General features: G+C 40.9%; 4 protein-coding genes across 5 annotated transcripts; 3 read left to right on the top strand and 1 right to left on the bottom strand.

Moving 5' to 3' along the window:
* The first annotated feature begins 1,800 nt into the window (after window positions 1–1,800).
* ddb2 (damage-specific DNA binding protein 2) lies at window positions 1,801–9,988 on the top strand. Of its 2 annotated transcripts, none has more exons than XM_033635979.2 (11): window positions 1,801–1,933; window positions 2,037–2,169; window positions 2,294–2,403; window positions 3,719–3,910; window positions 5,925–6,091; window positions 6,486–6,585; window positions 6,774–6,951; window positions 7,044–7,189; window positions 8,412–8,567; window positions 8,650–8,695; window positions 8,803–9,988. In XM_033635979.2, the coding sequence occupies exons 2-11, from the start codon at window positions 2,046–2,048 to the stop codon at window positions 9,048–9,050; spliced, it is 1,467 nt and encodes a 488-aa protein (XP_033491870.2). In that variant the 5' UTR covers window positions 1,801–1,933; window positions 2,037–2,045; the 3' UTR covers window positions 9,051–9,988. The 2 variants fall into 2 exon arrangements, with proteins under 2 accessions (XP_033491870.2, XP_033491871.2); XM_033635980.2 differs by lacking the exon at window positions 5,925–6,091 and adding an exon at window positions 5,606–5,751.
* Window positions 9,989–10,051: 63 nt separating this feature from the next.
* On the bottom strand, window positions 10,052–10,969 carry LOC117262828 (protein FAM180B). The gene is made up of 3 exons (XM_033635981.2): window positions 10,811–10,969; window positions 10,560–10,633; window positions 10,052–10,461 (listed from the first exon to the last, which is right to left on the bottom strand). The coding sequence occupies exons 1-3, from the start codon at window positions 10,881–10,883 to the stop codon at window positions 10,111–10,113; spliced, it is 498 nt and encodes a 165-aa protein (XP_033491872.1). The 5' UTR covers window positions 10,884–10,969; the 3' UTR covers window positions 10,052–10,110.
* A 1,924-nt stretch (window positions 10,970–12,893) lies between these two features.
* Window positions 12,894–17,211, top strand: kbtbd4 (kelch repeat and BTB (POZ) domain containing 4). Its single transcript, XM_033634449.2, has 5 exons — window positions 12,894–12,955; window positions 14,685–15,159; window positions 15,231–15,372; window positions 15,564–15,670; window positions 15,783–17,211. The coding sequence occupies exons 2-5, from the start codon at window positions 14,698–14,700 to the stop codon at window positions 16,641–16,643; spliced, it is 1,572 nt and encodes a 523-aa protein (XP_033490340.1). The 5' UTR covers window positions 12,894–12,955; window positions 14,685–14,697; the 3' UTR covers window positions 16,644–17,211.
* A 580-nt stretch (window positions 17,212–17,791) lies between these two features.
* Window positions 17,792–25,606, top strand: rapsn (receptor-associated protein of the synapse, 43kD). Its single transcript, XM_033636009.2, has 8 exons — window positions 17,792–18,680; window positions 19,271–19,609; window positions 20,304–20,462; window positions 21,214–21,312; window positions 21,450–21,572; window positions 21,691–21,744; window positions 22,878–23,077; window positions 23,178–25,606. Exons 1-8 carry the CDS (start codon window positions 18,456–18,458, stop codon window positions 23,248–23,250), a joined length of 1,272 nt encoding a protein of 423 aa, XP_033491900.1. The 5' UTR covers window positions 17,792–18,455; the 3' UTR covers window positions 23,251–25,606.
* Window positions 25,607–25,671: the final 65 nt, after the last annotated feature.

Raw genomic sequence — 25,671 nt, 5'->3', positions numbered from 1 at the left:
CAGATTTCACAACAAGCTGACACGTGTTTCCGGCTTCAGCTCCGAGCCTTGTAGGGAACATGAGAAATGTGAAGTATGTAACAGTCATCAGATAAACTGATACCAGACACATATAAAGTCACCTAAGAAACCAGGCAAACGAAAATAAACAGCAACAAGAAGTGGAACTCTCACAGTGACAGACTTTATTTATTTTTATTGTTCGTAAAGAGACAATATATGACTTCATCATTCTTATTGTAGGAGAGGGATTTATTTCAGATTATTGTATTGAAATATTGCCAACATAAAGTCATTTAGTATGTTTCTATACCAGACATGATATATGATATTATATAATCATATTATATATTGTATGTTATCATATAATAATGATTGGCCCATATACATATACATCATATACAAAACCTTATTCTTTTTATTTATACTGTGTAACATTCCTGTGCAATTTCATCATCAACCACTGTTTATTCAGGGAAAACTGAACTATTTTACAGCAATGCCCTACATTCACATTCATACAGTCTAGAAGGATACATAATATATGATAACAACTGCAATAAAATGGTGAAAAAAAATCAATTAAATAAATTACTGGCAGTGATGTCTGTCAAGAATGATAAACAGCAATACAAACTGTAAAATGGTTTTACAAAAAGGTAACAGATGATAGATAAATCACAACAACAGCAATAAAAGCAATACAATACAGATAAAAACAATACTTATGTCTGTGAATTTATCAAAACAGGAGCACTGTACATAATACACATCTAGCATACATTTAAAATGATCTATAGACACATACCTGTCTAATTTAAATACCATTTGTAACTTGTTCCATTTGGTGCAGAAAAACTAAAAGGTAATTTACCAAGCTCAGTACTGATCTGAGAAGTTTCAAGAGTTAAAAAAAATCATGATGGGAAATGTATTGGATTTTTAAAAAAGGAGTGAGGTAGAAGGGTGACTTAATTTTTCCAGTAAAAAAAATAACACTACACACCATGTGTATTTTACAATTATACTGTGTGCAACTGTAAATCATGGACATACAGTAGGCCTATCTGTAAAATGTGAATGGTGCATATAGATTTATAGGTTATTAATAAATACATGACAAAACACCACTTTGTGGAAACTAATTGTAATCCAAATAAAGAAGAAAGAAATGTACAGTTGCCACAGGTGCTGCTTGTCATAGACAGATAGACATATAACTCTAAATATATACAATAATAATGCCTGATAATATGCTGTAGTCTAGGTTGGAAATGAACTGTTTTGTCTACCTACCACTGTAGCTGATGGATTTAAAACTCTACCAGCCATTCAATTCAGTATCATTATTTCACTGGCTGGTAAGTGAAACAAATCCAGCAGCCACTATGTTTTACTAGCACGTTTTACCCTGGTCTATACCACAGTGGAAAAGGTTTTTCAAACAATATATTTTCAAAAAAATATATATTAAAAAAAATTAAAATATATATTTAAAAAAAGACAAGCAGATATTTCAAAAATATCTATTGCATATGCTTTTTATAGGGTCATGTAAAGAAAATATGAGTTTTTTTCTTTGTGTTTTTTAGCTGTGCAAATAATGATATATTCTATAATATATACAATGAGAAAACAACAAAACATATTCTTATTTCTCTTATTATTGTTATTATCATGGGTTTTTTTCTCATAAATAAAGCCCCTTTACTGAAAGCTGACATAATGTCCGTTTGGAGTCCGATTAGAACTACAAACATGGCGTCCACTCAGTGGACAAACAGTGACACCCACCGTCCACCAGCTGTAAAGACACACGAGTTACAAAACACAGCCGTGCAGCCATTAGCCTTCACGTGTAGTGCTGCGTTATGCAAACACTGGACTTCCTGCACCGCTGCGTTAAACGCTGAACAAACGCTGAACATCACAGGTGAGCAGTCTGTTTTAACCTTGTTATGTCAGCTAGCTGAGCACATGCCGAGTTAGTCCTCCGTGTTGTGTTGTACTTGAGTAACTGTCTTGTTGTTTTTTAGGGTGGAGAAATGAAAGCCAAACTGACGAAGTCAGTGGATGCATCTGAATCAAAGAATAAAGTGAAGAAGAACTCTGGTCCAAGTCTCGCCAAAAAACTACGAGACAAAAAAGATGGAGAAACATCCAAACAAGGTGTGCCGCCCCATAGACATATGTACATGTATATATGTCTATGTGCAGCCCTCCCAGGACAGGACAGCTTCAGCACATTGGACATGAAATGTTCTTGTCATGATTTGATTTGCGTGTTTTGCAGAGTCTCCCCCCAAGTCTGCAGGAATCCGGAAGAGAGGAGGGTATGGGAGCATCCTGCACTACATTTACAAGAGCACTCTGGGACAAAGTCTTCACTCACAGATGAGACAGGTGAGACTGTTAGACTGCACAAATACAGAAACTAACAGTGTACATCAACTTATAGGGTCATCATGGCTGTATATGGATGTAGTTCTACTGCAGTTTACTGACTGTGCATGTGTGCATCATTTTCTGATATGTAGAAACATACACCTACTGGCCATTTTATTAGGCACACCTTGCTAGTACCAGGTTGGACCCCTTTTGCCGTCAGAACTGCCTTAATTCTTCGCAGCATAGATTCAACAAGGTGCTGGAAACATTCCTCAGAGTTTTTGGTCCATATTGACATGATAGCATCACACAGTTGCTGCAGATTTGTCAGCTGCACATCCATGAAGTGAATCTCCCGTTCCATCACATCCCAAAGGTGCTCTATTGGATTGAGATGTGGTGAATGTGGAGGCCATTGGAGTACAGTGAACTCACTGTTCAAGAAACCAGTTTGAGATGATTTGAGGTTTGTGACATAGCGCCTTATCCTGCTGGAAGTAGCCATCAGAAGATGGGTACACTGTGGTCATAAAGATATGGACACGGTCAGCAACAATACTCAGGTAGGCTGTGGTGTTTAAACCATGCTCAGTTGGTACTAAGGGGCCCAAAGTGTGCCAAGAAAATATCCCCCACACCATTACACCACCACCACCAGCCTGAACCGCTGACACAAGGCAGGATGGATCCATGCTTTCATGTTGTTTACGCCAAATTTACACCAGTGAATTGTAGCCTCAGTTTCCTGTTGTTAGCTGACAGGAGTGGTAACTGGTGTGGTCTTCAGCTGCTGTAGCCCATCTACTTCAAGGTTCAACATGCTGTTGGTTCAGAGATGGTCTTCTGCAGACCTTGGTTGTAACCAGTGGTTATTTGAGTTACTGTTGCCTTTCTATCATCTTGAACCAGTCTGGCCATTCTCCTCTGACCTCTGGCATCAACAAGCCAATGTCACCCAGAGAACTGCTGCTCACTGGATAGTTTCTTTTTCAGACCATCCTCTGTAAACCCTAGAGATGGTTGTGTGTGAAAATCCCAGTAGATCAGCAGTTTCTGAAATACTCAGACCAGCTCGTCTGGCACCAACAACCATGCCACGTTCAGAGTCACTTAAATCACCTTTCTTCTCCATTCTGATGCTCAGTTTGAACTTCAACATGTCTACATGCCTAAACGCATTAAGTTGCTGCCACAAAATTAGCTGATTAGTTATTTGTGATAGCTAGCATTTGAAGCGGTGTACCTAATAAAGTGGCCGGTGAGTGTATATTCATGGTCGTGTTAACTCCTCAGGTTGCAGTTGTTCATCTAACTCTGTTTTCTCTTCCAGTGTCTTCAGGAGCCTTTTGTCCGCTCGTTATCATCGTATCATTTCCACTCTGCCAGCAGCCCCTTCAACCGCAGAATTACCTGTCTGGAGTGGCATCCCACTCATCCCACTACTATGGCCGTGGGCTCAAAGGGTGGTGACATATTTCTGTGGGACTATGAGGTGCCTGAGAAGAAAACCTTTATTGAAGGGGTGGGTTCCTGCACTATGGTCTGGTTTGTTGTACCAGAAATGTCACTGACCAACAATATGAGGCGTTCAGCAAATTATATATTTTCTTAAAACACTGCTTTTTAGATAATGCAAAATATTAAAGCCTATTTCTACCATTATGATGAAAAAAAGATCATCTTAGTCACTATTATGAGAAGCTTTCTTAAATTAATGAGTTACAATCTTTGAGAAAAACTTTCTCAAAATAATGTCTCAGAATCTCTAAATGATGAACGACTTGCTCAAATATTGAGAAAAAGTTTTCAAAACTAGCAACAAACGTGCACTTGGTAGAGTGTAAGTAGCTGCATTATGGAAGCCTATTTCTGCCAGTGCGAAAAAAAAAAGATCCTTTGAGTCATTATAACAGGAAACTTTTTCATTATAATCACTTAGTATTGCTTATCATTAATTTCAGACACTAAATCATTGTTATCTCCACCACATTTGTGTGCGTGAGTGTGTTTGTCTTGCAAACTACTGGACCAATCAGCCTAGTATTTTGTGTGCACATTAATGTTGATATGTTCAAGAATCTCCCGTGGTTGCGGTGGTCCATAATTTTTGAGAAACCTGTTTTATTGACTTTTTTTATACCATCATTACCTGCTGACTCCATGCTCCTCTTAGCTGGCTGTTAGGTCCACAAATTTTCCAGAAACTGGCTTAAGTAAAAACAACAACCTTACCATCTGTTGCAAGACACATGTTGGCCTTCATCGTAGCTCAAAAACTGACATCCAAAGAAAATTTTGGTCCAATTTTGAACGGTAACATTTGTGGATTAATTCCATATCTGATATATTATGATCCACCAATGTTGGGCCCGTTGCAAGATGGATTATGTTAGTACCCATTTTTGTTTTCTTTGCTGCCATCTTGACTGTAAAAAAGTGAAAGTTCCACCAGGCGCAGCTGTGACCCCGTTTTTTCCCATCAGCTACATGGCACCATACCAGAGCGGGAGCGTTTCAGAAGCCAAACATTTAGCCTGCCTGATTTTGTAGCTGTTGCAGATTTTGTTGAATTTGTCATTTTTCCTTTATATTTGTCCTTCTATTATAAGTAACCAGGGTATGTAGTTTAAAAAAATGTCTGTTTTAATTGTGTTATTTCCTAATTTGTAGTGCTGTAGCCTACAGATAAAGTTGAAGTCCGGTTATGAACAACATGGATCAAAGATTTGTGGCTGTGTTTTAGCTATTTAAAATACATTCATCCTGATTATTTTATCACATCTATATTTCGCATATAGTGCCTCTTAGCAGGAAAACCTGATCTGCTCCATGTAATGAACTGCAGCTGCTTAAAAAAAAGAAGAGGCCTGTGTTTTTTAAAGTTTCTGAGATGCTTCTGAAACACGCTGCGGTGCTTCTACTGGAATTACAAGAATTGTCTAGAGTGGCCACGATCATCCCGGATGGCTGCCTGGCAGAGATTTGCACTCTACTGATTTCACTTTTCTAGTTTTGAAAACCTGTTCTCATATTTTTGAGAAAGTTTCCCATTGTAATGACTTACAGGATCTTATTTTTTCATCACACAATCAGAAATTGGGGTCCATAATACAGCTATTAGTGGCCAAGAACAAATACATTTTGAGGCTGTGATTAATTTCATACGTGTGCACATTAAATTGACATGACGATACACTGTCATTGGTTCTGTGCTTAGATGGGGGCTGGAGACTCAGTTACAGACATGAAGTTTAACCAGTTAAATCCCACTCAGCTGTTCATCTCGTCTATGGGGGGTATGACAGCACTTCGAGATTTTAATGGGACAACTCTAACGGTGTTTGCCCACACAGATGAACTGAAGTAAGAGACTGTGTCCCTTTTGTTTTCTGTTAGCTACAATCAAAAAGGATTGCAGCTTTTAAATCTGAGCATCAGTCTTCTCATCAGGTGACCCTCACTGGTTTAGTGGTGAACATTTGTGTGGTGCTGATAACTGCCCTGTGACAAGCCTGCATTTGTGTTTCTGTGGACAGAGCGGAGCAGGAGACTTTATCGGAGGGATGAAGTTCTGCCCGACGGATCTTTCCAGAGTCTATGTGGCTTCTGGCGAGGGCACATTGACCATGCAGAGCTTTGAGGGCCGCACACCCACCGTTGTGTCCAGAACACAAGACTGTGGCCACGATCACCACAATGTTTGGTGAGGAAACTGGCAGAAGACTGACGCTCAGAATAAAGATGTGATTATCATATGTTGTAGTATATGCATGTATATTTACGTCTCAAACAGTCCAGCTTTTCAGGAAATACAAAAGCTGTGTTTAAGGATTTGAAAGATGATAGAAATAAATAGCTTTGACTGGAGAGTAATGAAGTAAGGAATATTATGTTCATTAGTGTCAGTTTCAAATGTTTTAATACACATTCTGTTAAATATATTAAAAATGTTGATCATTATTTCAGACATTTTCTAATTCTGCTAAATTTTCTCTGTTGGATCATTAAGTAATTGTTGCAGTATGAAATCTAAAGCTTCATCTCTGTTTAATTTTAGTTATCTCCAGTAAACTCACTTTGTTCTTTGTTTCCTTCAGCTACTGGTACTGCTGTCTCGACGTGTCTGTGAGTCGACAGATGCTTGTAACAGGAGACAATGTGGGACAGCTCGTACTCCTGGGTTTGGATGGCCAAAAGGTACGTGTGTCCACTGCCCAGTGAAGAAGATAATTTTAGTAATTCTACTGTGTTATAATGAGAAAAGAGCTCATGTTGTCTTGAAGCCACTAAAGAGGATCAGTATTACTCAAGCAAGCAAGTACTGCAATGACTTTAAAAGCTGCTCATTTTGATTGTAAATGCCTTTTGTTGTTTGTATGTTGCAGATTTTCAGTGACAAGTTGCACAAAGCCAAAGTGACCCACGCAGAGTTCAACCCCCGCTGTGACTGGTTGTTGGCGACGGCCTCGGTCGACCACACGGTGAAACTTTGGGACCTGAGAAACATCAAAGACAAGAAGAGCTTCCTCCACGAGATGCCTCATGAGAAAGCCGTCAACTCAGGTAACACTCACTCAACATTTGTGCAATATGGTTGTCATAAGGTTGAAAATCTAGATTATCTTGGTAAAGCTGTTACTGTCGTTTCCTCGCAGCCTATTTCAACCCACTGGACTGCTCCAAGCTGCTCACCACAGATCAGTATGACCAGATCCGCGTCTACTCGTCCTCTGATTGGTCAAAGCCTCAACATATCATCCAGCATCCACACAGACAGTTTCAGCATCTCACACCCATCAAGGTTTGTTTCTTCTCCAGATATGTATCTCTCCTTCTGTAACTCATCCTGAGGGATCATGACTTCAAAAACAAAACTAACAAACATAGTTTAATTGCATAAACGAACATGAAAGACTTCACTACATGGGACTAAAATTAAGTTAAAGATATGGATTTTCAGCCTTTTCTGTGCTATGGATTATTTTTATATTCAAAATGTTGTTGTGGACCGTAAAGCACAATTAAGACTGCATCACTAAGTTTTTTAATGTTGTTTGTTAAAGAGAAACATGTTAAACCTGATTTTCTCGTTGCTTGACAGCCATCAAGGCATCAATGCTTAAAGGAAGACGTACAGTGAAACTACAGCTTCTTGTGACTAAAACACATTCCATCCCTTCGGCATTCAGTACAAGTTTAAGAGAGATGTCTGGAAAAAGTCTAAGTGTAGCTGGACGGGGCTTTAGGACAGAAGCTAAATGCATATTACACCATGTCATTGGTATCAAAATGGGTTTAAGAGTCAGTTGGAGAAATAATATTAATATTTAGGTCATTTGTAGATACAGTGGAGCCCACCTACAGTGATCAACTGCATATGTGGATCAAAAATCTTGGGACAGAATCATTCCTCCACAAATGCTGTTTAAATAATTTGCTTATAGTAATTAGACTGCTTAAAGTGTTCATTGTGGGTTGATCATGTATGGAAAAACATCTAAAACTACGGTTCACTCCCGTGATTCTTTGCCTAGAACCGATAATAATTTTCTCTCAATGAAATTGAAGTCTCCTAAAAGCTTGTGACAAATGTCAAAAACAAGCCAACGAGATGCAGCAGTGGAACTTGGCGTTCCTTGGGTTACCTTGTGTATTCTGCTCTAACAACAAGAAACATGAGTGCTGATGGAGACAGAAAACAAATGTGACAGCACCTGTGGGTGAGGCAGCCCTTGTCAAGTGGATTGATAATGCGCAGTCACATAATGCTCCCATGTGATACCCACCATTACTTTAAAGACCTATCCATGCAGTAAATGTATAAATGTCAGTGAGATGATAATCTGCACAAGGAATAAAGAAAAAGTAAAAATATTTGGTTATGATAATCGTCCACTTTATAGTGATCAGTTTGACCTGTTGTAATAATGGACCAGGTAGCATTTAAAGAGACATACCAGGGGTAAGCAATATCTTGTCATTTGTAATTTTGATAACAGAATACTGTTGTTATTTATCTGCAGGCCACATGGCACCCTGTCTATGACCTCATCATGGCGGGCCGCTACCCTGATGACCGAGTTTGCCCCGGAGATCAGAGGACCATCGACATCTTTGATTCCAACACAGCAGAGCTTGTGTGTCAGCTGCAGGATCCCACCGTGTCAGGGATTAAATCTGTAAGTATGTTTCTAACAACACTGTAAAAACCACAAAGACAGGAAACTGTAGTTATTAAAGCAGAGATATATTTATTTACAGGTCAACAAATTCAGTCCATTGGGTGATGTGATTGGATCTGGAATGGGTGAGTTTTTTAAAAGCATGTTATTAATGGATGTGATGTCAGATCAAGGCAGTTCTGTGAGAGGTGGTAAAAGTGAGTCACTAAAGCTGCTTAATGTTCACTCACAGGTGTGACAGTGCTGGTGTGGGATAGAAACGAGTGGTTGATAAACGATGGGCACAAAGAGTCGGAGAAAGCCTCGACCTCAGTGGACAGTTTACAAGGCCAGAGGAGGAATCGGCAGCAGCGCCCCAGCAGGGACAAGAGAGGTCCTGCTTTGGATGCAAAGCTCAAGAAGAAACTGGCTTCTCTGGAGGAACCAGAGACCCAAACCAAGACAAAGACGAGTAGTACTAAAAAAAACAAGCAGAGATGAGGAAGATGTAAACTATATGAGCGTTCCCCATTTGGTAAGATTTCGCTGCAGGGTTCTCCATCTGAAAAGAGTTTGGTTAAGACTAAAATTCTGTAGTTGTCACAGTTGAGGTGATGACCGAGGAGGAAGTAAAAGCTATGATCAGTCTTATGCCTCTGATGCTGTGTTCACACTATGAGCAACATGGCAACAGCATGAGCAGCTACAGTCGCTGTTAAAGTGCTGCGCAAATGCTCCTTATTACAGTTATGATGAGCTTGTGTGTGTCTGCTACTTGCCACAAAGCAATTTGACTGAACGCCATCTAAAGTTTGTATTTGGTCAAAACAATCTATACATTTGATAAATGTCAGAGCCTGTTAGACATCACATTTCGCTGCCCGTTGTGTCCCTGTGTGCACAGCGATGCATATAAAGTTAGCATAGTGTCACTGCTAGAAAACAGCCACATATGACTGGTTGGCGCTTCACCGCGTTATTGGAGCGCTTAAAAGAAGTTGAGGCCAGCTCAGCTTTTAGCGACAAGTGCTGCCAGTCAGTTTGTAGCTTCTTGTCGGCAGCTTCCACTGAAAATGACTTGTGGCCTGTTGCTGCATCGCTGGTAGTGTGAACACAGCCTTTCTCACATTGGGCTCAATTCTATAGTAAAGTAATTAGTAAAAAATACACTAATCTCCAGTTTTCTGGGGACCTCCTGGAACTCCTCTCCCCAGAGATATGTTTGCAAATCACCAAACTGTATAAAAGCATGGATGTTAAAAATCCATGCATATATTCCTTTATTAGTGTTCGTTCTGTCTTTAACTTCAGGGATTGTTTGAATGTTTAAAAAATGTTTCTGATGTTGTTTTATAAACCAGTTAAAAACTGGAACTCTTGTACGTTCTCACAAGTCTTTTTCCACTGTACTATAATAAAAAATTATGTTTCATACATGATTTAGTTCTTATCTTACAAATCTTTGACCACATGTGTTACGATAAGCACACGTTAGAGGAAGATTTAAGGCAAAGGATTTATTGCAGACGCCTTAATCTCATTCAGAATAGCAGGTTGTGTATCATGCATAATTGAAGAGATAACTTCCGCGTAAATCATAGACTGTGACGTTTGCCAGCTGGAGGAGCACTTCACTCCAGGGCTCCTGTTCTTCGTCTGTCTCCTGATGCCAGGCCTGCTGGGCAGAGTACACCATGCTCAGAACAAGGCTGTCAAACTGATCTGGAGTCAGTGGCCTCCCCCTTCTCTGACCTTTCAGTATGGTCACCATCTGCACCATGGAGCTCACACTTCTGGGAATGTTGTCGTTGATCTGAGACAGAAACGTCCGCCCTTGCTTCATCGATGCTATTTCCTTGTCGAGCAGGACGATGTTGTTGTCCTGGTCGAGCTCCACTCCGCCCAGCAAGATCTGTGCACAGGGCAGAAAAATAAATATGCATCACTTACTCTAGATGTTTGATTTAGCTGCGTGTCGACTTCTTTTAACTCGAAAAATGAAACAAGTACCTCAAACATCAGGTTTGCATCAGAGACTGATGGGCCAGGCTTAAGAGAAGTTGGACTTCTGCCTGCAGCCACATCTAAAGAAGAAAATGCTCCAGTTTAACTGTAGAATACTTAAAATGCAGAGAAACTATCAGTGCCTGCATACACTGACACTTTTGCTGCTAACTGCTTATTGATCAGAACATGGAGTATCATTATATAACAACCCTAAAAACGTCTGTCCTGTTAGAAGATCTTCTGTTTCTACTTACCTTGCAGCACTTGCTCAAACGAAAGCAATAAAACGACCTGAAGGCAGATATTAAGGTGTGTTTTCATGGTCATTCTTCCTTTGATTATCTCCGACAGATAAAACACAGCATCCTTCTCACCTCTCCGCTCCCTTGCCCACTGTTGTGAATTCAGGCAGAAGCAGCTCAGCCTGAATACCATTCATTTTTCCACCTTGGAAAAAGGGACCAAAAGCCAGATGGCTGTGATGCAAAGCAGAGAGCAATATTTTTTTATTCTGGTCCTTCATTTCCACTGCGTGCAGAACTTTGAGTTAGTGGGGCTGAAAGTTCACACTGGCAACAACAACAAAAAGACTCATTAAACATTAATGAGTCCAGTAAAAGAAGAGGTTTGACCTTTATGAAAGTAGTTATAGTTGAGTTCATTCTTATATTTGTTCATTCAGGAGTATTTACAACTATAAATAAACGTTAACCCAATGAAATCTAATTATTTACCACAAATCCAGCTGTTTCTCCTTCATAGCTGCTCCAGCAGACGTCACATTCAGTCAGTGACACCAGCTGTGGAAAGATACCCAGAACTCCTGCACTAATTCATACTAGAAAACAAATATGCTCTGCAGTCTGAGTATTATTGTCCTAATTAAACCTTCTTTTCCCACCAGTATCTTTACTGACTTTAACAACAATAAACAATATAACAAACAAAGTCATACACATACACACATCCATTATGTGTGTGTATATTGATCCACAAACACAGAAGGACAAGAAAAGGACACCAGGACAAAATGTTGGTACAACCACTGAGTATTTAACACACATTTAATCCACCCCCACCTCAAAAGTATGGATCTAAAGATAAAATAAATAAATAAAAAATAATAATAAAATAAAAACAAACAAACAAAAACAAATTAAATTAGATTAAATTAAATTAAATTAATGAGGGAGGAAAAAATAAAAATAAGAGGGGCAAGAAAATCATAAATTACAGGTTGAGGATTGTTTTAGTGCAATACAATACACTTCAGTTTGAGTACACATTATATTGTATACATTTTGACTACACTTAACAAGAAAAAAAGGTCTGTCCTCTCTATGTAACACATGAAGGGACCCCAGGTGGTGTGATACAGTGATTTATTATCCCTGATAGTATATGTAGTTTTTTTCCAAGGGCCTAATTAAACATTTTATACAAGAATTCATTAGATTTTTTTTTTTAATAATATATATATTTTTTTCATCATTACTTTTGTATTAAGCCTGAGCTTGATAAAAATGAAACACAGGCAAGTATAACTGTAAGTAAATTAATACCAACAACAACAAAGAAAATTCAATTAAAACAAAACATGGGGGAAAAATAAATTTTAAAAAATTAATTAATAATGGGGGAAGATGTAACAATGCTTTTATAGTCATATAGACCCACATTATTCATAATAAGATACATTTTACACACATGTACACTATGTTCCTAATGCATTATTGTTTACATGAGAATCATTCATAAGGTGAATTTCAGAGGAGCATCTGGAGCTTGCCAGTCCATTGTAAAGCTTCCCCTTTAGATGTTATTTGAGATTTCAAAGCTCCTCTCTTTGGCTTTTACCATTCTGGTGATTTTTTTGTGCATCGGCTTGTGCCTTTTCTGCATCAATATGGGAGAAAAATCTGTTAATTTCGTGAAAATAAAAGACCTCTGCAACTTTCAGGTTTTTATTGGGTGGGATAAATGCACATGCTCTAGATGTTGAGGGGGATGTTTCCCCTTCGTCTGCCTTTAAATGTACGCCCATGAATATAGCCTTACCTCATGCAGTTGCTGCACGCTGTGACAGTGTGTATTACAACATCCCCTGGAGTAAATTACTATGTAAGATATTAAGTAATTAGCAAACTGTCCAATCTACTTAAGTGACTTCTCTCTCTTCAAAATACATATTTAATATTTTTGACAAACTGTACCTTGTGAGCTGAGTGTTGTACAGCTTTATTTACATCAGCAGAAAAAAAGAGTACCTGCAGTACCACAGCTCCACCACCAGGAGGCAGCACCATCAGTTCATACCAGAGACTCGTGTCATGAAAAGGTTTATTTACTTCCGGTGAAGAGTTCAGCTGCTCCTGCATGATAAAGTAGTGGCGATAAAGGTAAACACGACTGTTTACTTGTCACTTTCAAAGCGTTACGACGCTCTTGTCTCGTTTACAGTCCTAATTATAACTCTGCCTCCAGGATATCACTGTTGAACTGTCAGTCGAGGGAAAGTTAGCCAGCCAGCTAGCTGCTGTGGTTGCTAACGCTAGCTAATCATAACAACAGAGCTAGCGTTAGCTTCTCAGGCACTGCACCCTCATCTGTGTATGAACCGGTGACATTAACACCTAAAAACGTGTTTCAGAAGTGCATTTTAATAGCAATATAACCAAGCCGTTAAGAAGCAGCCTCTGTGTTTTGGATATTATAACAATATATACTCATTTCACAAGATTAGCTAAAACTAATACAGTCTAACGTTAATGTAACAGTCCTATAACCTCTATGAGGGTTATAGGTGAGGTGTGTTTAACTGTATGGTGCTGTTGGAGGCTTTATTTAGTGTCTCGTAGTTGAACTAAATGAGGTGGGCTTATGTTTAGAAACACCATTCAGTATAACGCAGTACAATTTAACAGCACCACAAAATACAGTCTCCAGAACAACCATAAAGTTCAATCAATGTCGAAGTTAAAGGGATATTGAGCTGATGAGTATCAAAAAATTGCAGTACAGAAATGCTTAAATGTGTTTGACTGTTGCCATTACTAAAGACCACTGACACACTTTCAAAATGTCCCATTCAGGTGAAGTGAATAACATTGATGATTCTGTTACAATGCAGTGCTCTGCAGGATCCTAACACTCATGTGGATGCCACCTGACTTGGTCCAACCACCCAAATGCCATTGTAGACCAAGTACCCCCCCTCATGGCAACGACATTCCCTGAGGGCAGTGGTCCTCCCAGCATAAAATGTGCCATGCTACACTGCAAAACTGCCCAGGAATGGCCCGAGGAATATGACAAAGAGCTCAAGGTGTCGACCTGGCCTCTAAATTCCCCAGATCCCAATATGATCAGGCATCAGAGTGACGTGCAGGTACCCCATCTCATATCGCACAGGATTCAAAGCATCTGCCACTAACGTCCCGATGCCAAACACCACAGGACACCCCCCCGTGTCATCCCTTGACAGATCAGAGCCAAGTCTGATCCAAGGAGGCCCTACTTTGGATCGGGGGTACCTCTGGGGTACTGCAACATCCCACAAATGCTCATTTAGATTGGGGTCTGGGGAATTTGGAGGCCAGGTTGATGCCTTGAGCTCTTTGTGACATTCCTTGGGCCATTCCTGAGCAGTGTTTGCGTTGTGGCATGGCACCGTGTCGGCTGGGAGGGCCACTGCCATTGGGGAGTGCTGAGGGCATTGCTTGGACTGTAGCTGTGTTTGGGTGGGTGGAGTGTGTCAGACGGCAATGCCATTGGGGAGTGCTGAGGGCATTGCTTGGACTGTAGCTGTGTTTGGGTGGGTGGAGTGTGTCAGACGGCATCTACATGAATGCCAGGACCTAAGTTTCCCTAACACAACTTTGCAGCAATGCTATTCTCTTCACCCGCCAGTGGCTTTAATGTTTTGGTGGATCGGTGTATATCATAGTAGTAAACCCTACAGTATCAACATCCGTATTGGCCTCCATTGTAAGGCTACAATCAACCCTTCTCTACTGAACATTATAACTTAATGAAGGCAGGATTTTGTAGTAGAGTGCATTAGTTTTAGCCAGACATATTATATAAATTGGTGTAAAATGATGCTATGTTTTTTGTTGACTCTGTCAGGTGAGCAGCAAAGATGGATTCCAGTGAGGATGGGGGCCTCAGTGTCGGGGGCTCTGTTGGAGAGGAGAACTACTTCCTGGGATACACCTTCACCGACCGCTCCCACTCCAGCCGTGTAGTGAAAAGCATTATGGACCTGTGTCTGGAGGACGGCCTGTTTGCTGATGTCACCATCACCGTGGACAGCAAAGAGTTTCACCTGCACCGGCTTGTGCTCTCAGCACAGAGCAGTTTCTTCCGCTCCATGTTCACCTCCAACCTCAAAGAGTCCCACAACCGCTCTATAGAGCTGAAGGATGTCAGCGCCACTGTCTTTCAGCTGCTGATTGACTACATCTATCACGGCACGATTAAACTGAGGGTTGAGGAGCTTCAGGACACCTATGAGATGGCAGATATGTACCAGCTGACTGCACTGTTTGAGGAATGCTCCCGCTTCCTCTCGCGGACGGTAGAGATCAAGAACTGCCTGCAGGTGATTCGCTGTTTTTGTGACTTAGTCATAAATGTGTAGTATCAGTTTAATAATTATCTGTTTCTGTCCAGGTGATGTGGCTTGCAGACAGACACAGTGACCAAGAGTTGTATACTGCAGCCAAGCATTGTGCTAAAATCCACCTGGCCCAGCTGCATCAGGCGGAAGAATTTCTTAATCTGCCTCTCTGTCTGCTCTTGGACATTATCAAAGGTATTATCTGTCTCTCAATCAGTATGTGCCATGACTTCCTGGTAGCATGTGCTACATGGACACATGGTGTCCTATCTGTCTGTGATGATGTCTGAAATAGAGTTTTTCAGTTTACTTTAAGCCATGTGCTGTATTATTATTTATATTACTTTGTTGTTTATGTAATATTCTAAGGGTTTGTTTGTGTTCAGATGGTGTTCCGAGCTCCCAGAATCCAACAGTGGCCATTGAGTCGTGGATAAACCACAACAAGGTGGAGAGAGAGGAGTTCTCTTCTATCCTCCAAGAAAATCTGAAGGTGACATTCTCTCATCTCGAGCTGAAAAATATTTTTAAAAAGGGCGCCCTCATTTTACCGTTGTTGTAACTGTTTGTATCTCTGATGTCTGATATTTCTTCATCTTGTTCAGGAAATTGGTGAGAACGTCCACATTTACCTGATTGGTAAAGAGGAGACACGGACTCACTCCCTGGCCGTGTCACTTCACTGTGACGAGGATGACGCAATCAGCGTGAGCGGCCAGAACAGTTTATGCCATCAGATCACCGCAGCCTGTAAACACGGAGGTGACCTGTATGTGGTGGGCGGGTCCATCCCTCGCCGGATGTGGAAGTGCAACATGCACACCATGGACTGGGAACGCTGCGCCCCACTGCCCAGAGACCGCCTCCACCACACCATGGTCTCTGTCTCTACAGAGGACGCTATCTACTCACTAGGAGGTAAGACGTTACAGGACACGCTCTCTAACGCCGTCATCTACTACACAGTGAAGGACAACATGTGGACAGAAACCAGCCAGCTGGACAGTGCAGTGTCCGGGGCTGCTGGTGTTAACCTGGGCGGTACCATCTACCTGCTCGGAGGGGAGGAGAACGACATGGACTTTTTTACTAAGCCATCACGACTGATTCAGTGCTTTGACACCGCCTCCCAGAAGTGCCAGATCAAACCCTACATGCTGCCTTTTGCAGGCTGCATGCACGCTGCGGTCCACATGGACGTGATCTTCATCGTAGCAGAGGGAGACTCCCTGGTGTGCTACAACCCTCTGCTGGAGAGCTTCACCCGCCTGCGCTTCCCTGAGGTGTGGAGCTGCGTCCCTTCACTGTGGAAGGTGGCCAGCTGTAACGGCTGCATATACGTCTTCAGGGACAAATGTAAGAAAGGGGACGCAAACACGTTAAAGTTTAACCCGGCCACGTCTGTCGTCTCCGTTATCAGAGGTATAAAAATCCTCCTCACAAACTGGCAGTTTGTTTTGGCCTAAACTGTCCTTTGGATGTTCACACAGCCGCCACAAACAATCAGGGAAGACTGTTGGATAACTTACGATGACTTCACCATTCAGACATCCTGTGAGGAGACCTGCTGTGCTCTAAATGTATTTACTCAGCTGGTTTCTGTGTCACTCATTCCATTCAGACCAGTACAAACAGTTCAGCAGTGTGCGTCACTTGCTTGTATTATTCCAGTGTGTCTCATTGTGGATCCCTTTAGCTGACAAGTCAAACAAATTGTAGTGATGCTGTGACCAGTGATGAACTAAACGACATTGTTTCCTGTGCACCGCTTGTTTTATTGAGACGCATGAACAACTTCAGTGTAAGAACTTTGCTGAACATGAAACATCCTTTGGTATATTGTACGTGAACACGTGTGTCATGATGTTGTAGGTGAATATCCTCAGATGTCAAATTTGAAGTGCATAAACATGATAATGGAGGATGTTTTCTAACTTTTCAATTTTTCACACTTTCTTGTCTTGAGATTGTATTTTTTGATGTACATGTTAAACTGTTAAGAGAAATGTTAAATATATATCGCTGTAGCTAAAATCTGTCGCGGTCTGATCTCTTATTTACGTCCCTTTAGTCTTTATGCATTAAGTATCTCTCACTGTTAATACTATGCTTATTCCCAGAGGTTTAGGATCTTTCATTCTTGCAGTTGTGCAGGGATGCATTTATAAATGGCACGTTTTGTTTTCACGTCGCTGTTGAAAGCTTTGCCACAACAAAGACATAACTCCTAACAGTATTTATCTTTGGACTGGTAATGCATCTTGTGAATGGCAAGGTGGTAAAGGTGCCTGTTTTGTCCTTGGGGGAGGAAACGGGGAGTCGAAGGAGAGAAAGCTACTACAGAGAGGCCAAAACTTTGATCCCATTGATGTGTTGCAGGAGGCTGCGCAGCTGAAACCCAAGCCCAGTAACATGTCAGACTTTGTGAACTATTCTAAGCATCAGTTGCTGACGCCAAGATGAGGGGTGGGGGTTTCTGGGGGGAAATATGCGTCTCCATAAGAACTCCCAATAGGAACTGACGGCCACTACGAGCACCATCTGACATGCAGTCCCTTAATGTTGGGCAATGGCCCTGTTTATAGCCCCCGTATCACAGCTCACAGTCCCACATGTGACACTCTGGTGAGGTCAGTGTGTGTTTAACGCTCCGCAGGGTTGAGATGTAAAAATGTGTAGTCCAGTGTCAGCGAGTGAGGTTTAGTGCGAAGGTAGATTGCTAGGAGCTGTAGTGACCTTGGGACTGCTTGCTGAGGGCAGGACAGAATTCCTGAAGGGACACATGGTCTAGAGTGACAAGGCCATCTGCTGTAGCGCCAGCAGTAGGAGGAAGGTGGAGGGGGTTGGACACAGGGGTGCTGAGAATTCCTTTCGCTGGGGTGTGGAGGGAGTAGATATTCTGGGATATCACTGCGAGCACTCCGCCGGGAAACGTGTTTCTTTGGCATTTTTCAAGCGGAAATCGGTGGAAGAATTTCTGAACACTTGATGGTGAGAGGGGATCACTGCAGGGTTAAATGGGGAAGGTATTTTTCCGGCTCTCCGGCTCTCCACAAAGCGACTGGTGATAATGGTCTTGGTGTGTTGCCGTTTTACTTTGGTGGATCCAGTTTCCTCTCCATCTCAGCACAGCCGGAGCTGAGAGAGCGGGATCTGGTAGGCCTTCTGGCAGCGACCCTCACGGAGGATCATCTTCAAGGGATCTTCTTTGGAGTTGTTCTGTGCATGGCAAGGATCTACTTTCTTGCTGCCTCACTGAAATTGCATGGCCTAAACGAATGAATATTTTTATGAGGCGCCTTGCACCAGAGATGGGCCAGGACCAAACCAAGCAGCAGATAGAGAAGGGCCTGAGGTTGTATCAGTCCAATCAGACAGACAAAGCCCTGCATGTCTGGATAAAAGTGCTGGAGAAGACCTCAGATCCTGGGGGGAAGTTTCGGGTGTTGGGGTGCCTGATCACGGCTCACTCAGAGATGGGAAAATACAAAGATATGCTCAAGGTAAGCCTCCAGGAGAACTGCACAGAGTAACTCAACCTCTGTGTTCTACTCTAAATATCGGTGGTGTCATTTGGTTTAGATAATCCAAGACATTTCTCTCATTTTTACTACAGTGTGATCATATCTTGAGTTATGCAATCTGCACTTTGTATGTGCATGTCTGTGTGTGTGTAACTGAATATCCCATCAATTTTTTATGTCATCACGTCCGCTCAGGAGTGGCAGAGTTTGTGCTGTAGTTGCATTTTAACATTTCTACACTGTCCAAGTGACTATTGAACAAGAAGAGGTCAAAGGTCGCCCTCTCGGTTCCATTTACAGTGATCTTGAGAAGCATGGGTTAATTTGTGGCTTCCACACGATGCAGAGTAAATAAGTGCCCTGCAACCCGAGTATCAGTGTGGGGTGTCTTGTTGACATAACCATCTTTACTCAAGCAGCGCCTACTCTCTTTCACCCCGCTTTCATGAGGACGTGATAAAGTAGAGGCCTCATGTTTGTGAATAAATATATCGTATCATTTCTCCTTGTTCATATGAATGTATTTACAATAAGTTTTCCATCTCCTCACTCTCACTCTCTCTTCGCAGTACGCTCTCGATCAAATTGACACAGCCAGAGAAATGGAGGACCCAGACTACCTGACGGAGGGCTACCTGAACTTGGCGCGCAGCAACGAGAAGCTGTGCGACTTCCAGAAAACGGTGTCCTACTGTAAGACCTGCTTAAACATGCAGGGCACCACGGTCAGCCTGCAGCTCAACGGCCAGGTATGTCTTAGCATGGGCAACGCCTTCCTGGGCCTCAGCGTCTTCCAGAAAGCTTTGGAGAGCTACGAGAAGGCCCTGCGCTACGCACACAACAACGACGACAAGATGCTGGAGTGCAGGGTCTGCTGCAGTCTGGGAAACATCTACATCCATCTTAAGGTAGTTTTTATAAGTTAATGAGATTTGATTGTTCTGTCTTTGTAGTCTTTGCTCAGCATCACCCTTTGAGTAAATGTCTTTATTATATGACAAATTATAGACAAGGGGTCTGAAAAGGAACCTTTCCCTTTCTGATAGTCGCAGATCATTTGGGTAAACCGTTGATTAGATTGCATGTGTGACTTGATGATGCAATCAATACTGATGTTGCCTATGTGTTTGTGGAGTATGATAACACTGCAGAGCATCCAAACTAACATCATCAATGATTAGCTCACGAGGTACTGGGCATTGTGAAACCATGGCAGAGTGAGCAGGCTGGCTGGCGGGGGCGTATGTAGTACCCTTGACATCAGAGATTTGTAAGAGTAATCCCTCGGCTTCCTGGGGAGGATAGGTTTCAATGGGATTGTGATGAAGTGGCATTTGAAGAATGCACTCGTATGTCACATTATTTCATGGAAGAAAACATAATACGTCTGCTAATAATACCCGAGTCACATTTATCAAAACTGCTAATTTTTTGAAATGGTCTTTTGGGCGCTGTCAAACGTTGAATCGTCGTAAAAAGGGGATTACGAACCAGAATGTCCGTGTCAGTAGTATCTAAATGGGACGTTTGACTAAGATGCTGCCATATGTGGGCAATAATTGGACATCGGAGGTCTTACTCATCAATAACCTCTGCCAACAGGACTATGAGAAAGCCTTGTTCTTCCCCTGCAAAGCAGCTGAGCTCGTCAATGACTATGGCAAGGGTTGGAGCCTCAAGTATCGAGCCATGAGTCAGTACCACATGTCTGTCGCCTACAGGAAACTGGAGCGCCTGCCAGACGCCATGGAGTGCTGTGAGGTATTGTTTTATAACCGTCCAACACGATTACAATCCCCTGAGACGTCACTCAGCCCCACAAAGACAAACCTGCATAACTTGTGGAGAATGTCACAGTTTTTGTTTCCTCACCAAGTCGCCGTCCCCCCCGACGTCGGAGCTGCACATACAGTAGATGTTGTGCAGCCGACAGGTGCAGGCCCCAGTTGTTCTGTTGTATGGGGCCTTAGACCTCGACAAAAATATGCTCACAGAGGCGCTGGTTTAAAGTGTTAATGAAGAGGGTGGCTTTAGTCTTCACCCTGTTCTAATTATGTACAGAGGGTGAAAAATAACTTGATGTCATTGCCTTGGAGTGCAAAAGTAAAGTAACAAGACAGCAGGATGCATTTCAGATTTATTACATTCGCCAAACACATTTAGACAAACAAGTTACACATGTTGTCGTGTTTAGAATACCAGAGTACAAGAGGAGTCCTAAAGGTGAAACAACAACGTCTCACGTTCTTCATCACGTCTCGGTCTGATTTATTTGAAAATATACTGAAGCTGATAAATGAGATAACTGAATGTCAGTTGTAAAAGTAGTCTAATAAAATACAGTTTGAAATGTATCTGGTGATGATGAACCTGACTAGCATGAAAGTCCAGTTTCCAATTTATCCACACTGATTTCCCATCAGTACATTTCAGCACTTGGTGGTTTCATCACAGTTGAGGCGCTCAGATGAATTCCTTTCTCCTCTAAAACCTCCGTCTTACACTTCAACAGGAGTCTATGAAGATCGCTTTGCAGCATGGTGACCGTCCTCTGCAGGCTCTGTGCTTACTAAACTTTGCAGACATACATCGCTGCAGGCGTGACGTTGATGTAAGGTGCCACTGTTTGTGCATGCTCCTCCATTTTGTCTTTCACACAGAACCTTTCAAATACTTAGTCACTTTTTTCTTGTTGCTGTGGCATCTATATGTGGAGCTTCATTTTGTTATTTCTCTTCATGCACGCAGAAAGCATTCCCTCGCTACGAGTCTGCACTGGCTATCATGACTGAGATTGGAAACCGTCTTGGACAGTCACACGTCTACCTGGGAGTTGCAAAGTGTTGGCTTCTGCAGAAAGAATATGACAAGGTACCTATCATTATATAAATGTCACTTCAGACATCACAGTCTTTTTGACTTTATTGTTGCTCATGAAAATACTTTTGTGTTAACTATGACACGCCCTGCCTCACTGCTTATTTTCCAGGCGCTTGATTCTTTGCAGCGAGCTCAGGAATTGGCGGACGGGATGGGAAACAAGGTAACTGATGATACACAGGACACAAGTACAAGTAGAGCTGCAACTACAGTAGGGCAATGTATCGATATCATACAAATATCTTGATATGAAACTGTAATATATCGTATAAATAAACTTTATATATCGTCTTAGATCGTAGTGTCACAAGTCATGTTTTTGTTTTAAAGGCTGCATTACAGTGAAGTGATGTAATTTTCCAAACTTACCAGACTGTTGTAGCTGTTCTAATATTTTCCTTCACTCACTCAGTCATTATATCCACAGTACTGATGATCATTTATCACAGATCCCAGTGTGTAAATATTTTGTGAAAGCACCAGTAGTTAACTCTACAAAAGATGTTGTCAGTATCGCCCAGATGTAATTGCAACTATTAGTCATTCAATTGTTGAGTTAGTTGACAGAATTAATCAGGAACTACTTCAAAAATTAAATACTGTAGAACTTCAATTAAACGTCCCGTCCCTTAGAAGGGACTGGCCTTGAGACAGGCCTTTATTTTTCTAAAATGTGTAGCTAGTAGACTAGCTACACATTTTGTGTCATTTAGAGGCCTGGTCTGGTTGCCAAGCAGTTCATTTTTATAGAAGTTCTTTGGGTGTGTAAAACCTGATTGTTGACTACCCACTTGAGCTAACATTAGTTAGCCGCTTAGATCGCACATAAAAATATAAATGTTTAAACTTTTGTCAATAAGTCATTCAGATTTACCTGCATGATAAAAAAATAAGTGGTGACTTCCTTCGTCTGAAGCTGTCCACCAATCAAAAGTAGCAGAAGTGTGTTTGATAAAAATTAATCCAAGTAATGAGTATTGTTTTACCAGAGTGAAGTGCTGTGCCAGTATGCTGGGTGCCGTGAAACAAGTGTCGTAACATAACACATAATTGATATGTTATTTAAACCCTAATTTTCATACAAGTAATATTCACACTAGTTCAGATAGAGAGTTTCATCATATTTCCTGATCTTTGCTGAGCAACAGTTTTGTGTAAAAGGAATAAAAGGCCTGTCCAAAATATAGGCCTCTTGAGTTCAGGGATTTAAGCAAATAATAGCCTGGGCTACTAACTGAAGTTTTATGGTAATTGTTACACTTGTCTCATTGTCTTTTGCCTGATTTGTGTGTTAAGCTGTGTACGCTGAAGGTGCACTGCCTGAGTGAGGGGATTTATCGGAGCCGAGGGCAGCAGGAGGAGCTCAGAGAGCAGGTGGTGAAGTTCCTGCAGTGTGTCGAGGAGCTGGAGCTCTACTGCGGCATGTGTGGAGAGTCCATCGGGGACAGGGACCAAAAACTGCAGGCCTTACCCTGTTCCCACATTTTCCATCTCAAGTGAGTGTTTTGATTACACAAAAGACAGAAGTTAATATGTGTTTTTCTTTATTTTAATGACAGATAAAACTGTTGACACTCTGCTGTTTCATCCTCTCAGGTGTCTGCAGACAAACGGGACAAAAGGCTGTCCTAAATGTTTCAAGTCCTCCATGAAGCCTGGATTTGTGTGATTGTGAGACTGCGTTTGTGCGTTGGATCTGCAGACACAGCGCAAAGCCTCACTGGCTCCTGACTGATCTGAGAGAAGCAGGCGGCCTCGAGATGTGCTGAAGATGTTTGAGGAGTAAATGATTCACTGCTCTGTGAAGAGGACGCTGAACTGAACCCTGGGTGTCGCAGAGTGCGGCTCTGAGGACACAATCAAGGCACCCGTCTGAGTCACAGCTGACGGAGGAGGTTTAAGTGACAGTGTTACATTTTATCATAAACTGAAGAAGAAAGAACCTACGTTGTCTCTGACAACTGGCCTTTTAAGTCTTGAGGAAGAACGACCGTCCAAAGAGCGTTTCTAACTTCTATTTGCTATTTTATGCATTAGAATTGTTTCGTGAAGTCAAGATGATCGTCGGTGATCTTAGTCACAGGGTTTGTTGTTCAAATTCTGATATTACCTTTTACACAACATCCAATTTTTCTTTAACAGTTCTCTGATTTTTTTTGTATCAGAACACAGAGCCATATCAGAGTTTAACTGATTTCATACATGGTATATTTATTATTGTATTCATGTACATACTATTCTCATGTTAATTTGTTTTGAACGTTTGAGTTACTGTATTTGAGGTGTTTTGTAAAACCTAAAGACGAGCTAAAATCTCTTAACCATTCAAAACTAGTATGTCTTTACAGAACAGATTCACGCAGCTGTTTCTTTTTTTTTGTTCCTTATCACAGAGACTAAAGAGCTGGATCAACACAAACTGTGTTCAGAGAAATTCCTTATGTATCGATGTTTAACTCTTAAGTCTGACATCAATATAATTCTGTGGCGATTTAAGGACAAATATTGCTGAGAAGGAAACCTATTATGAAAGGATCTTATTTGACCAATCACACACTTGTCAGATAATTATTTACAGGAGATCAATGCAGTATGTTTTAATGTAGTGTTTTGAAGTCATATGTAAATATTGATTAACTGGAGGCAGAGGTATTGTAATTTTAAGGCGGTTTCGAGGGAGCTATTACATGTTGCATGTTTTATTTACAATGCCCAGCAACGAAGGATTACATCACATTATGTATCTGTAACTGTATTTACTTATTTCGGAATTGTTTATCATAGTATTTCTTAATATTAAGTGGCTTTTATGATTCATATTCCTTATATATTTGTTCATTTTAATGAAAAAAAAAGCCACGTCAATTAAAGTCATCGTGGCTGTAACGAGGTTTTTCATTTACAGTAGGTTTTCCTCCAAAACTCCTACTAAATTTCTTTTTAGCGAGACTGTAGTTTACAAAAATATTCTTTTAAGACATTGATTTGAGACACAGGAATTCAATTGTATGGTCAAAACAAGATAAATTGTTGCTGTGAGGACAAAATGATTTAAAAAAAAAATACTGTCAACCCTTTTTTTTCAACATTCAGAATTCAAGCAAAGAGGCCATGAACTTATTTTTTATCAAATTTAAGGACTACACACAATACTGTAATTTTAAAATATTAAGTATTTTGTCTTCTCTCTTCATACATGTGAGCAGGAAACAGCAGTGTTGTCACGGTGCTTGAATTCCTAACATTGATGCAATACCTTGAAAATATCCATATTCAATACGAGTTTTTGATATGAAATAAAAATGGACATTGAGGGCATGAAATTTAAAATGCTTATTAAAAGATAAATATAACAAGGCTATAACATGACAATGATTAATTTTCTTAGAACAGCAGCAAGAAAGCACAGTTGGTACCCATGTATGAGTAGTGCGGAAAATAAGTATTAAAGCTGTTTCAGATATTCAGAATTGATATATATATATATATATAGATAAATGTATATTTTGGCAACACTAGTTGGCAGCATGAAGAGAGAAAGACTAGCACAATAACTTTTACTGCACAAGCACTTACCTTTCCCACACATCACTACATCTGAACATCACCTGCTTCCTGTTTTAGGTCTCAGCATCCAAAATACTGTTGATTCACTGTCTGTTTACCCATAGTACAGAAACTGTAAACATGTTGTAAAGCATAGATGTCATCTACACTTGTTATTCTTGGTTCTGGGGTGTAAAAGAAGACTTCTCTGACAGTACAGCCACTCATCATTTAACAGTTTAAACTACCTCTGTTTTTGCCTCTAAGCTTTGCCCTCCTTAGAGGATTAATGCAGTAATAACACCACATTTAAGTACATGTAGAATTGTTATGTTTTTCTAGGCATCATGTTGATATAACCATGATTTAGAGTCTGACTAGAATGCATTGTTAATATATTTATGCATTGAGTCAAACCATGTTAATGTGTCGAATATAGAAACATTTCATTGTGGAGAATAAAGTGCATCGAAAGTAAATGTTTGGGTTTGTTTTTTTACATTGTCTCTATGTAAATGGCCTAAGTTTTCAAATTGAAAGTGAA

The sequence above is a fragment of the Epinephelus lanceolatus genome, chromosome 5, assembly GCF_041903045.1.
Source record: "Epinephelus lanceolatus isolate andai-2023 chromosome 5, ASM4190304v1, whole genome shotgun sequence".
Classification (NCBI taxonomy): Eukaryota; Metazoa; Chordata; class Actinopteri; order Perciformes; family Serranidae; genus Epinephelus; species Epinephelus lanceolatus.
The sequence above is the reverse complement of the archived record's forward strand: the minus strand, read 5'-3'. Positions and strand labels throughout refer to the sequence as shown.